We start from the raw sequence: 13,420 nt of genomic DNA, 5'->3' as shown, positions 1-13,420 counted from the left end.
GTGGCTGTTGCCTCTCATCCTTTCATCATACATCTCTAAGAAGAGTCTGGCTTCATCTTATCTCTAGCCCTCTTTGGGTGATGGAAGAGAGCAGTGAGATCTCCTTTAGCTTCCTCTTCCCCGGCTCTGTTGGCCTCCCTTCACTCAACCTGTGCACCAGCCCTGCACACTTTGCTGGCCCCAGTTTACTAGTGGTTTACCCTTTGGCTTAGGAGACCCAAACCTGAATGCCGCATTTCAGATGCAGCTTTGCGAGTACCAAGTAGTGGGGAATAGGCAAGATTTATTCCCAAATGATTTTGCACAACCTCATTTCTTGAACTGAATGAATACATATATAAAATACTATAATTAAACTTGCACTTCCTGATACCAGAGAGTATTTTTCCTTCTCCTGATACACATAACATGGCAAATAACTGTAACTGAAATAAATTTGAGCTGGTACCTGAGAGCACCTGAGGCAAAAAAGAAATGAGGGTGTCATGAAAACAGCCACAACACTATAATATTTTTTTTTCGTAATCTCTATTTTCCAAGAGGTGTAACAAACAGAATGAGTACTTGGACAAAGGCTGAATAAACAAAGTGACACTAAAATGGGGTGGCAGTCAGCACAAGCAGAGATGATGTGGTCTTCAACAAAGCTTAGGTGCACACTAACCTGTTTGTGTGCAGTAACCTAGTTCTGTTCAAGCCCATTGATGCTGATGTGGACATTATTAGAAAACTCAATTGTTCTGGGGTTTGGGATCCGAGTGTGAATGAAACATGAGCTATGTCTAATGCTGGGACTTAACTACATACAGATTAGTAGCATCTCCAATTTGGCAGCACTGCAAGTCCTGTGGCCTCGCTGTCAGCAGTACCGAGCAGTTGTTACTGTCTTGAAATCAGCCAGCTGTGGGGCTCAGCGCTTCTGAAAACTGACAGCGGAGAGTTAAGCACTGAGCAAGTCTTCGGGAGGGTGAAGGCAATCATTCTGCTGAATGAAGAGGACTCTCCTGGACAGCAGACAGTGCGGGATGTGTTAAAGAGCTTCAGACAGGCTCTGCACTGCATGGGTTTGTGCCCAAATTAATGAGGGAGCCAATAAAAATGTTATGATCTTGGTTATTTTAAAAAACTCGGTATATTTATCCAGTTACTGTGGAATTTAAATACACTATTTTGGTTGGGTTTGTATCATCATTATGGACACTTAGTAAGTTTTTTCTATTTTTTTACAGGAAACTCCAAAACCCTATTTCAAAGTCCTGTGCAGGAGTACTTTAAAAAATCAGAATTTAAATTTAATCCTGAATATCTGCTTATGCCAGACAGATAGGAAAAGTAGTACAATTTGATCTCGTTGATCAGGACTGAAAGTACCAGTGTAATAATTCGATTTTCATGCTCTGTCATGTAGAAAAACTTTACAACTTGTTTATCCAAATATGAATTAAAAATAAGGATCAGTAAACGGAAGAAGTAGATAAATAAAATAGTAGATAAACAAAGCCTAAATTCTGACTTACCAAACCATAGGAAAATTACTAATTTCTACTTCTTTATCATTTTTGGGCTCTCTCTTGCTGTTTCTAGCAAGGTTGGTGTTTTTTAGTTCACTGTTGTTTTTTTTTTTAGTAATTAGCTACGGTGAAAGACCCAGAACAGACATCATTACGATGAAGGAACATACCAAGATTTTGATTCATTACCAGTACTGAATCCCCCAGTGCCAGCACCAGCTCTCACCTGTTCTGCACATCCCACCTCACCACAGAGTTAAGACCTGGCAGGCCCCAGCAACACAGCAACACGCTTGCAGGGGAATTCCTGTCAAGCACAAGGCTGCTGGCAGGATGGGGGTCTTGAGGGCCCTTCCTCTTTTCTAACATCACCCTGATGCCATCAGTCAGCGTTGGAGAAATGCTGACCCCTGAGCTGGGATTGGCAAAGCACTCTCCTGTTCCTTCTCACCAGCGTTTCATGAGGGCTTGGTGCACACAGGGAGAGGCAGATAACAAACCCAGGACCATCAGCTCGTGCATCTACTGTTCAATTTAAACATCTTAAATGCACACGTTGAGCAGCATCAGGTCTCCTGCTGAAGAACTGTCTGGGCAGCAACCACCTTGAAAGCAACAAGTTGATACAGCACTGTGGGGTTTTTACAGCCAAGCTGTAATATCAGGAGAATATAAATTTATTTTATGTCTACATTGAGGAAAACAAGGGCATGCTACTAGAAGCTTTCTGCTTTATTAAGTAAATATCTTTTCATTCATGTGGAAAAATTTGTCCAATTTGGCTAAATAATTAATCACCGATGGGTGACTGGTGATTAACGAACAGCACGATGACATTCTGAGGTGTATGTTTATCATGGCAATTTTCTTTCATCCCAGTGATTTGTGCTAGTGTTACTGATGAAGTATGGTGATAAAGGCTCTGCAATGTTTGCGGTGCGGGTACGCACGTCGTGGTGGTAAGTATGTGCCCATTTTAGAATCTCTAGGCAATAAGATGGGGTCCCCACCTAACCTTGGAAAGGAGCATCTTACCTCGTGGGCATCGGTGCACCTTATCAACCTGCCAACAAGTGACTAATTTCTCATTCTCACAAGGGCCACATGGAAAGAGCTCTATTTGGCCAGTGGAAAGAGCTGTTCCAGTTGCAGAAAGCTATAGCTGCCCCTGCTGTAATTCCCTTTTGCACTGCTTATAGATGTAAAGAGGCTGTGAGTAAATAAGAACAGATTCCCAAAATACACTAAATCAAAACCTCTGTTCTGCACTACTTAAGCAGCCAACCTGATATTGTTACATTTAAAACTTATTATGAGAATGTTATGTCTCTCCTGTGGATGAAGCTAAGCGGAAGCCTCCATGCTGTGGAGAAGCACGTGCCCTGCCATGTCAGCCTTAAGAGGAGCACGAGGAAGGATGACGAACTCACGCAGGTTTTGCTATCGCGATCTCAAATTAGGGCATGCAGATCCACATCGGGGTGCCCTGGAAGTGATTTGAAAATCTCACCATGAACTTTGGAGAGTACCAGAGCTGGCCTGCACCAGTTCCACACAAAATTCCTCCGTAAATACAGACATGGTACTATTACATTGAGAGCCGTCAAAATGAGATAACTTCTCCACCTCTGCTACAAAGGCAGGAGCTGGATTACAGCAAGGCCCCTGCTACTGAGGTGGCAAAGAACAGGGCTGTAGTGAATAAGAAGCACTGTACTGGCAGTGAGGAAACATCACTACATGACTGCGAGCTACCACATACCACAGCTCCAGAAATCTAGCAATAAAACCTCTCATTGTTGTCTAGATTATTCTGCCTAACATCCATTTTGTGCACTCAGCTTTCCGTATGCAATTTTTTGCTTAATGCTTTAAAATTGGAGCTGCTAACTCAAATCACCTCTAACGGGGAGAGGATAACTCACCATATTCTGCTAGGAGGTAGTACACATTTTTATCATTTAAGTGATATTTTCCTCAATACAGGCCCATTCTTATCTCATCTCCTTCTGTAATGATTCCCAGCTGATGCAGAAAAGTCTTGTACCAGACTGTTACGGTGTGTACAAGTTGCTGTTGATGATGCTCATGTAGACAAGAGCATTTAATACAAGTCTGGAGTTGCTGGAGAGCCTCAAAGCATGTTGAGTCACTGCTCTGCCTTTCAGACTGTTTTAAGCACTGCAGGGGTTATGTTTCAGAGAAGGGACATGCACTGAGGTGAAACGTCCATTCCCAGCCTCCCTGCCAAGATGCTAACACTGGGGTGATGAATTCTCTGGGTATTTCTAGAGTAGGGTGTTCTTCTGAACCAGTGAAAGCCTGCTGGGCCCCTCTTCACTCACTAAAGCAGCTCCTGCAGACATGGCCTCCCAATGTGAAACACATACCCCTGCATTTCTACGCAAAGTAGCCTGCCAAATGCCAAAAAGAAATTCCCTTTCCACGTTATTAAACCCCATTATTTCCTACCAGCACTGGATTCTGCTTCCGCCAAAACCTGCTCCCACGTCTTCCCTGAACAGCACAATCCTAAACAGAATCAGACAGCACCTTTAGGCTTTCTCAGAGAACAGCGACTGGCACCTCAATGCCCTTGCTAGGACTGGCACCTCGCAACCTTCCCCCAAAAGCAACTCCTGCAACGTTAACCAGCATAATTTCTGATGGAGGATTGGACAAGTTATCCTGTATCAAACAGAATATATGATCAATTGTCTTTGGCTCCTGAGGACACAAAGTCCCACAGGATGGCCTGATGGGGGAGAGAAGGGTTACTAATACCCATGGCCTAAAATCATTAAGTTGTGGAAAGACTCTGTGTTACCCACCCCTCTTTTCTTTCCCTCAAGCTGGTGTACTCCAGCTCCTTTGTTTTAAGCTTACAGGTTTTATACTCGATGAAAGGTCTGCTGATGAACCAATATAATTTTTGGTGACCAAGCAGAGCAGGACATGCCCAAGAATAAAGAAAAACAAAGCAGTTTCAGCTCTGCCAATCCTTCTCTTTCAAAGGCAAAAATATTATTGATTAGCAACTCTAAAATAGGTGTGATGTCATCTCACTACAGTTTCCTGGGCTCCCTTCTGAGACAGTGCTCTTCAGTTCTTTCTCAATTAACTTGAAAGCTGGGGAGGGTAAGGATTTTTATTGGTAAGCTGAGAAATGCCTCCATCAAGAATTTTATTCTATTATCACAATAAGCACACAATGACTGAGCTTTGGATTAAAGGACTTTTTTCTCCCTTCTGCTCAGCACTAGGAAACCATCAGTTCCTTTGCTTTGTGTTATCCACTAGCATTTTTCAGTCTTTTGCATCTTCTGATTTTAGGCAGAATCCTAACAGCATCTTATAATCAGGACTGTAATCCTCCAGCCTCCCTACATCTGCCATTTGCATGAATGGTCTTAAAGTAAGAATGATTCAATTAACAGTTATGGGGATTTTTACATTAGGCAGAGCATTTCTTCACCATTAGGAAAACCATGGCAAAACTCTTCAGTATTTCTTTCTAAGAATGAAATAAAATAATTTTTGAGGCAAGAAAAATGGCCTTGGGTTTAATGTGCCAATGCTTTTTAAAATGTGATTTCCAGACCTTTTTTTCCTTGTTCTTGTGAATGAAATTTAGCCATTTCCAGTATCCCACCAAGTGCCACACAAACACCTGAAATTCATCAAATCTCATAAAAATTGTACATTGAACAGATATCACCTCCAGTGTAGGAAAAACCTATCCCAAAGTCCAGTTAAGTCAAAAAGAGGATCTGGGGTCAGTAGCATTCAAATTGATTTGAAATAAGTGAGGTTGCCGGTTTCAATCTTGCTAATGCAAAAAAAAACCCCAATAAAACAAAACAAAAAAAACCCACGCAGGCATCAAAAATAACCAAGCAATTAATATGTATTTTATTTCCTTGTCTTCATTTGGGCTGTTTTTTATTTTGATCTAAATTCTTGAATTCTTAGGCTAGAATAAGGACATTTATTTTTTAACTTTTCTATGAAGTAAGGAGAGGTGGAAGTTTTCTTTCAAAATCAAAACAGAGGACTAAACAAAGAATCCCTGAAAACAGAGCTTGCCCAGTCATCATGCGAGTCCAGGCTTCACAGAAGCAATTTCAGTCTCTACAGAAAACCGCAAATCTCAGACTTGCAATTGCACCAGAAAGAATGACAAGACTCTTAAACACCCTGGCCACCTGAATTTCAGGACGTTTTGCCAGTTCTCTTCAGCCAGAGCTCCTCTTCACACTCTTATAATGAATGAAGGACCAAATCCTGTCTTCTGCACCCAGTCATGCTCAAGGGTTTAACCATGGACTTCAGAGTATAAAGGATATGCCCTTCTGTGAACCACTGCTGGCTCGTGAGAAAAGCTTTTTACCTTTCACCCAGCTTGAGCAGGAGGTAAATGAATTCAGAAGTTTGCAAAATCGAGCTCTTAGCCCCTGCACTTGCATCAGGCTTTCTGGCTGCAAACTCACTCATTTCAACACCGCTTCAACGCTCATTTGTGATTTTGTATCCTGCAAATCCAGGAGAAACCAGGGGAGCTTGATACTTAAAGGGGTAGGCTGTAACTCTGCAAAGCATCTGAAGAAAACTAGCTCTACCACAGGTAGCTAATTATGAGCCTGTAAGGCATTATTGACTGCCTGGCTCTCATTGTCCAGGTAACCTGCTCCTGCCTTGGCCAGCAGCAAAGCATTTCTTCATGTCGCTCTTTCTCTTGACCAGACCAAGCAGAAGAGCCAACATAGTGCCTCTACTTCCATTATTTGTCTCTTTTTCATTCCTCTCCCATTTTGATTACCTTCCCTGTATTCCCTAGGTAAGCATACTGGAGAACTCACATCAGATATGAAGTTGTATCCCAGACAGTTGGGAAAGGACAGACTAAAGAGGAAAACCACAACCTTTCTGCATTTGTCATGACTCAATTTAATGTCTCTTACAACTTCTGGGTTAGCCAAGCCATAAAACAAAACAGATCCCCGGTTACATTTGTGCAGCAGATTTGTCTCTTTCTTCAGAGCTCATTAAAAGAACCGCTTTCATCTCATTAGATTGCTAAAACATTTCCAACAGGACTAGATGTGTCATGTCAGAATATGACAGGCAAATTTCTTTTAAGGTTTTAAAACTAGGTTGAAAGAGGAGAAGCTATGCAGTTCACTGTTGTCACTGAAAGATATTTTTACTTTTAAGAGTCCCTAAAACAAGAAACAAATTAAGAACTGTCAAGGAAAAAGAAAACACCCAAACTCAAAATGTATTCCATCTTGCCTGCTAATACTGTTACTTCTTTCCCCTGAAATCTCTCTCAGTCTAATAACAAGAACAGTAAGTACAAAAGAATGAACTACGGTTGTTAATGTTTTGGCTTCTAAGCACAATTAATAATCCAAAAGGAAGGAAGGAAGTGCTGAAAACATGATTACCCTTTGCAACTACAAGCCAAAATGAACAGCCTCACTTTCTTCTGCTCGCAGGTCTTATTCCTTCCTAGTTCAGCAGCAATGTCCCTGCACTGTGCCATTGCAGGGCATGGAACATGGCACCTACAGCACCCAGGGATGCAAGATAGCATCTGGGAAGGAGGTGGGGAAAAAAGCTGCAGCGAGGGGAAAGCCTCCTCCTGCAGCAGACTCCACTGGGATGATCTCTGGCAGGAGACAGCCTTCCTCAAGGCAGGCAATGCACTGATACACCCCAGAACTGCCACGGCAGGCGGTTTACTACCAGATCTGGGTTTCACTGCCAAAACAGCCCCACCAGAGCTGCCTCTCTGCAGGAGTCTGAAAAGCAACAGTATGCTGTATGTACTGTGCTAAATCCACAGCGAGGGCAGAATGCACTGGAGCGGGTCTTGGGAGAACAACACGACTTCATCAGAAAGGCTACAGCTCTTTCCCCTGCTTATTGAAACCCAGTTTAAAATACTGCCCAGGTGCAGCCTGTCGCTGCCCCACCTTGGGCCTCAAGTCACAGAAGTCCTGGAAAACAGAGCAGGAGACAAGTAAGGATGAGAATGGCTCCGCCTGACCTGATGCTTTAGTGAGGTTCTGGGCTGCCAGCTCATGCCATGATCACACAGTTCCCAGACAGGAGTGAGGCAGCGGGGCCAAGGGGGTGTCTGCACCCAGCACCGCAGGGCAGAAAAGCTGCACTGAGGAGTGGGGCAGGCCACAAAGACGCAGTTTGCAGCCCTCTCCCTGGGAACAGGCCACAGAGGCAAAGCAGCCCCCCCACACTCTAAGCCCCAATGGGGTGAGGTATTCCTGGGGGTAGGGGCTGCAAGTGTGAAATCACTACAGTTTTGAGACACAGACATGCGGCAAAGAGCGCTCAAGTGGGTGTTCACAACACATCATTTCATTTCAACGGCATTTATCATCAAATTGCTGAGATGGGCTGTAAAACCAGTGGGCGGGGACTGCTTCTCACTCACTCTTAAGAAGTTCATTAGATTATAAGTAATTCAGTTACACAGAGAGCAAGTAGAGCCTGGGGCTGTTTTGAGGGGCTTTTTGAGAAAGGTCAAAGCAATATATCAGACGGCTATTGGGGAGAAGACAGTAGATATTCAGAGATAAGTATTGTACGCTGGTGCATTTTTCTCCTGATTGCGTATTCCGGTTCTTCTCATACATAACATCAAAACATTTGGCAAAAAATGGCACAGCAAAGAAACCTATCAACTGAGGTACTGCCAGCATTGCTGGTGAAGTGAGAAACAGCTGTTTGGGAGGACGTGCAGGGCTGGAAGCTCCAGCATCTTGTGAAAGGGAGCCAGACCCAGCTCTCTGCTTGCAGCTCAGCAGGGGACAGAAGCTGCTGCTTTTGCAGAGGCAAAATTCAAAACAAACCCCCAAACCCCAAGATTTTTCCTGTGGGCAGGTGAAGCCATGTCTCCTCCTGATCGCCACAGCCATTGCTAACCCCTCATTTGGGAAGGTGAAGTATTGCCCCGGCTCACCATCCAGAACGGCTGCTGCTGAGTACGTGGCAGGACCTTGGTTTTGAAGCCATGCCAGCTAACTCAGCCTCTCTGCGTTAGCATGATTAAACACTGAATTCCCTAGAAGCTTCATGCTGATGGCAGCGGATGGTGTCCCCACCTGAGCAGTCCATCCCTGCTCACCACTGGACCGTTGCATGTATTTAAGTATTTTGCTAAGCAGTAACAGACGGAGATATGCTTGGTGTCTTCCTAGGATGCGGCTTTTGATGAACAAACACATTCACCAGAGTTAAAGTCCCCACAAAAATATCCTAGGATAACAGCAGTCTCAAGTCCATGCTACAATCCAGGTATTCCAAAAAAGAAGATGACATGTTCCAAATTCTGCATGTGTTCAGCAGTTCAAGATATAAGATCTAGAAAATGTTGACAGCCATTGCAGTCCTACACCAAGTGAATTTGCTGAGACAGGGTGATGGGAGTGGAAGATGAATTTCTTTCATCCGGTTAACTCTCACCTTCTGGCTTGGATCTTCAAAGGAGGCCCCAGATTTGCTTGGTTAAAGCTGGTTTTTAGTTTAAGCTGAGTGAAAATCGAATCTGGTAACAGCCTGATTCTGAACACTGTGGCACACTCTGGAGTCTCCTTGGCTTGCATGGCACAACTGCGTCTTTCAAAACTGTTCCCCTGACTAGCTTGGCCCTGACGCTGCCATTCTGAGGTACAGGTGAATGTATCTGGACTGCAGGACTGGTTGCAAAAAAATAACAAGCCAATCTACTCAGTCAAGATGGGTGTAGTCAAAGTGCAAGGGTTAAGGGTGTCAAAATGACCTTGGGTCCAAAGAAAAGTGCCATTCCTAGCCTGTATTGCCACTGCTTGAGATGTACATGCTCGCCTCCAATTCCACCTCTGTGCCATTCACCAGTACCTCTTTCTTTGCTGGACAGCCCTCCGTTCACCAGCTGAAAGGTATCTCCAAGTATTTCATTAAAACACACTTAATCAATTTCACAAATTGTAATCCCCATCTGGGCTACACTCTCAAATTATTCTAATTTCTACCTGTCACCACTTCTCCTGTTACCTAATATTTCAAGGATTAACTGGACAGTGTGTAACCTCTTCTTAGTCCTCTGTAACAATGTCTTCTCTCTGTTCCTTTGTCTTAGCATTTTCTCACCTGTCTACAGATTCCTGTGCCTCTCTCCAAGGCAGTATCCTTGGACAAATGTGAAGCTGCTTTAGCCATTCATGAGGATGAGATTTATAATCTAGAAGCACACCAATAACACAATATTAAAAAAATAAAATAGCAGTCTCTTTCATCAAAATCTAATGAACATGTGATTTAATCTTTATTAAGAATTCATTAGGTTCTCAGCAAGCCTGTCTAATGAAGCTTGACCAGGTGAAATGCTAATGCCTACATTATATTTAAATTAATTTTCAGAAATGTTAATTTCCCTGAGTTGTTCCCTGCTCATCACTCTCCCTGGTGCCCGCGGCTGCGCGGCTCTCTCCAGATGCCTGCCGCCGTGCTCATAGCAACACCGCTGTCTCCACCCCAGCCTTTGCACAGTTCACTGGAGTTTCCACACTGATGGATGCCTCCCAGTTTCCAACACTACAAGCCCTTTCTCCATAGCAGCCTTCTCGGCATTTTCAAGTCAGGTACAAAGGAAAGCCTAGCATACATTACTTTAAGGCTATTTAATGAAAAAAAAATATATGGGCATATATATTTATATATGAAACCCATTCATATCTATATATTAAAAAAACCAGGGTATCCTTCAGTCCTCCATATACTGATCTAGTCCAGCAAACAGGTTATTATCTTGATGCATTCTGCTTCAAAAACCAAGAGCTCTGCTCTTTGGAAAACAAGAGTCGCTATACACTAGTTGTGTAAGCCAGCACGGTCACCGCCTGCCCTCCCGCCTATGGGCTCTGTGTGTATGCGCTGCTATTGTGGCATCTACAGCCTCTCCCTTCAACCAAAACCCATCACCCGCCATTCCAGCATGCTTCTGCAGAAACAGTTCCTAGAGATTAAAATAATTTATTGGTGTTCATCTGCAGTAATGTCTCCCCTGATCCACCTTTTGCACACCAACGAGTGTGAACCAAACCCACCCCACCTCATACCCAAAATAAACTGTCAAGGTGGGAAAGTCCAGACCGTGCAAGGGGAAGCTCAGAGCCATTGCAGAAGTAGGGTACGCAAATGTCGGTGGGAAAAACTGCGGAGACTGCCGTGCACTGAGGGCGAGCCTCCTCGCATCGAGACCTCCCAGCTCCGCAGCGCCTGGGGAAAAGCACCGCCTCAGGCGGGGGTGACGGTTCGGTTCCCTGCGAGCCCCCGAGGGCTGGACACAGGGGCCACAGAGTGGATACAGAAATATCCGGGTGACCCGCTAAGCCCCTCTGGCTGGCGAGGAGTGGGCTGAAGGCCCGGATCTGCCCCAGTGCCGCACTCACACGCACGCCCACACGCACGCACACCCGGGGCGGCCACGGGAGAGCAGGGCAACAGATTGCCGAGCGGCGACGAGCTCCTTCGGCTATTTCCGAGCCCGTTCGGCCTCTCCCCGAGCGCTCTCCGAAGGAGGCCGAGCGCGACGCTCGGCCGCCGCCGGGAGGAGGCGAGCGGCGCAGGAGCGGCGGCGCTGCCGGCGGTTCGAGTCCCCGCTGGGCGCTGTCCACCACGCGAACCGCCTGAAAGCCGCAGCCGCGCCGGGACCTGCCCGCCGGCCCGCACGGCTCCTCGCCCCCCGCGGCAACCAGCTCACCGACGGGCCACCCGCAAAGGCAGCCGGCTCCCGGGACTGCAGGGAGCGCAGCCCGCACCCTCCCCGCACCCCATCCACACCCAGCTCTGGCTGCCTCTCTCCCCCGGGTCCCCGGGGGGCCCCTCCCAGCCACGGATCCCTCTGCAACCCCCATGGCAGAGCGGACGAGCGCTCCGTGCCGCCCCCCGGCTGAAATCCAGACCCTCAACCGGCGCCGGGGTTTGTTCCGTGATGGCGCCCGCCTCGAACCAGCCCGTCATGGGTGGGAGGCCGGGGTATTTCATTGCATTTTAATGCAAAAGGAGGAAGGAGCGGGCAATAAAGAAGGAATAACCGTGCCACGGGAGCCACCATTAGCCTTCCCCTGCACCTGCTTTCCTAGGGGATGTAATTACTCCAGGCACGGTTGGAAGAGAGGGTGCAGTGGGGTTTTTCACGGCTGTTTATTGCATGTTTAATTAAACAGAGGGAGAGCGTCTGTCGGGGAAGCCCCAGCGAGGAGCAGCCCACCGTGAACCCCGGGGTTGGCAGGAAGGTTTTGAATGGAATTGGTGATGGGTGGCCAAGGAGCGGTTAAAATGTTAAGAGAGGGTGATGGGGAGCATTGGTTTCAAGCCGCAGAACGAGCAGATGATGAACCACCACCACCACCACCACCCCGGGCATGAAGCTGAAGTGACAGCGGTCCGCTTTCACGGGGGATGGCTGCGCGGCCTCGCCCCGTGGAAAGGGAGGGAAGGTGGGCTGCGAGCGGCCACCTTCCCTCCCTTTCCACGGGGCGAGGCCTCCGGGAGATCCTTCAGCACCACATCGGCCCTGAACAGCAGCGGGAACGGCGGTGGCGGGGCCTTCCCCCCGCCGTTTGCCTTCCCGCCCTCTCGGTCCCCTCAGGTAAACATGGCGCCCGCGGCCCTCACTCACCTCAGCGAGCCCCCGCCCCGTTCTCCCTCCCATTAACTCGCCACCCGGGTTCCCTCACGGGACTTACTTCATTTGCTTCACGATGGTGCTTTTCCCCGATTCTCCGGCCCCTGTTGAGAGAGAGAGATGAGGGGGGATAAGCGCGGGGCAGGGGACAGGGAAGGGGGCGACCGGGCCCGCCAGCGGGTTCTCACCGAGCAGGAGGAGTTTCACGTCTTTAGCAGCGCTGATCCCGTCCTCCTTCAGGTTCTTCTCGATGGCCTTGCTCCGCTCCAAGGCGGCTCTTTCCTCGGCGCTCAGGGTACATCCCATGGCGGCGATGAAATTTTTTAAAAAAAAAAAAATTAAAAAAAAAAAAAGGGGGGGGGGGGGGATTGCAGCCCCCGCCGCCGCCTCGGCTGGCGGAGAGGAGGAGGCAGGGGCAAAGCCAGCCACCACCGGCGGGCGGGGGGGGGGGGGGGGGGAGGAATAAAAGAATTAAAACAGATGGCCGTGAGCCTCCGGGCAGCGCAGCGGCTCCGCGGCGGGGCTCCCGGCTCCCTCCTGCCCCTCTCCCCGCGGCCGAGCGCTCAGTGCATCCAGCGGGGCTGCTGCGGGCACGGCGAGCTCTTCCCGGCCGGGAGGCGGAGGCGGAGGCGGGGGAGGAGGAGGAGGAGGAGGAGGAAGAGGGTTCGCGGCGGAGGGAGGGTCCTTCCCTCTCCCGTGCTCCCGGCTGTCGCGCTCTCCCCTCCTTGGCGGGCGGCGGGGCGCTGACGGGCGGCGGCGGGGCGCGCTGGCGGCGCTCGGCGGGGCCGGGTGGAGGCGCGGGAGCGGCGGCGAAAGGGAGGGGGCGCGCCGGGCTCCGCGCTCCCGCCGGGCTCGCCCGCTGCTGTGACGCGCGCGGCTCGCGCATGCTCGGGCGGCCCCCGCCCCAGCGCCGCTGCCCGCCGCCCGGCCCGGCTCGGCCGCCGCTCCCCTGAGGGCCGGGCCCCGCCGCGGGGGCGAGGCGTGGGCCGCGCGGCCTGCCCGCCGGCCGGCACGGTGAGGGGCGGCGGGCCGTGAGCCAGGCTGCTGCGCCTGCCGCCCCCGGAGGGGAGAGGCCGTGACCCGCGCTCCTGCCGGCCGCTCGGGGCCGGGGGCTGCCGTGGCGCGCAGTGCGGGCCGAGCGCCGCAGGGCTTGGGGCGCGGGGCGGCGTGCGGCCGGGGCCTGGCGACGCGTGGGCGGCGGGGTCCCCGGGGGCCC

General features: G+C 49.0%; 1 protein-coding gene across 2 annotated transcripts in view; it reads right to left on the bottom strand.

The window, feature by feature from the left end:
• GNAO1 (G protein subunit alpha o1) overlaps window positions 1–13,062 on the bottom strand; it is a 146,635-nt gene extending 133,573 nt beyond the window's left edge. Inside the window, exons 1-2 of one of the 2 annotated variants that reach the window (XM_056361044.1) lie at window positions 12,393–13,062; window positions 12,266–12,308 (exon numbers count right to left, since the gene is read on the bottom strand). In XM_056361044.1, coding sequence (XP_056217019.1) covers window positions 12,266–12,308; window positions 12,393–12,510 — 161 coding nt within the window. In that variant the 5' untranslated portion in view covers window positions 12,511–13,062. The remainder of the gene's footprint in view (window positions 1–12,265; window positions 12,309–12,392) is intronic. The other variant, XM_056361043.1, reaches the window with a different exon arrangement.
• Window positions 13,063–13,420: the final 358 nt, after the last annotated feature.

Source organism: Falco biarmicus, chromosome 15, assembly GCF_023638135.1.
Source record: "Falco biarmicus isolate bFalBia1 chromosome 15, bFalBia1.pri, whole genome shotgun sequence".
In the NCBI taxonomy this organism is placed as follows: domain Eukaryota; kingdom Metazoa; phylum Chordata; class Aves; order Falconiformes; family Falconidae; genus Falco; species Falco biarmicus.
This window is presented reverse-complemented; position numbering and strand designations above follow the sequence as displayed.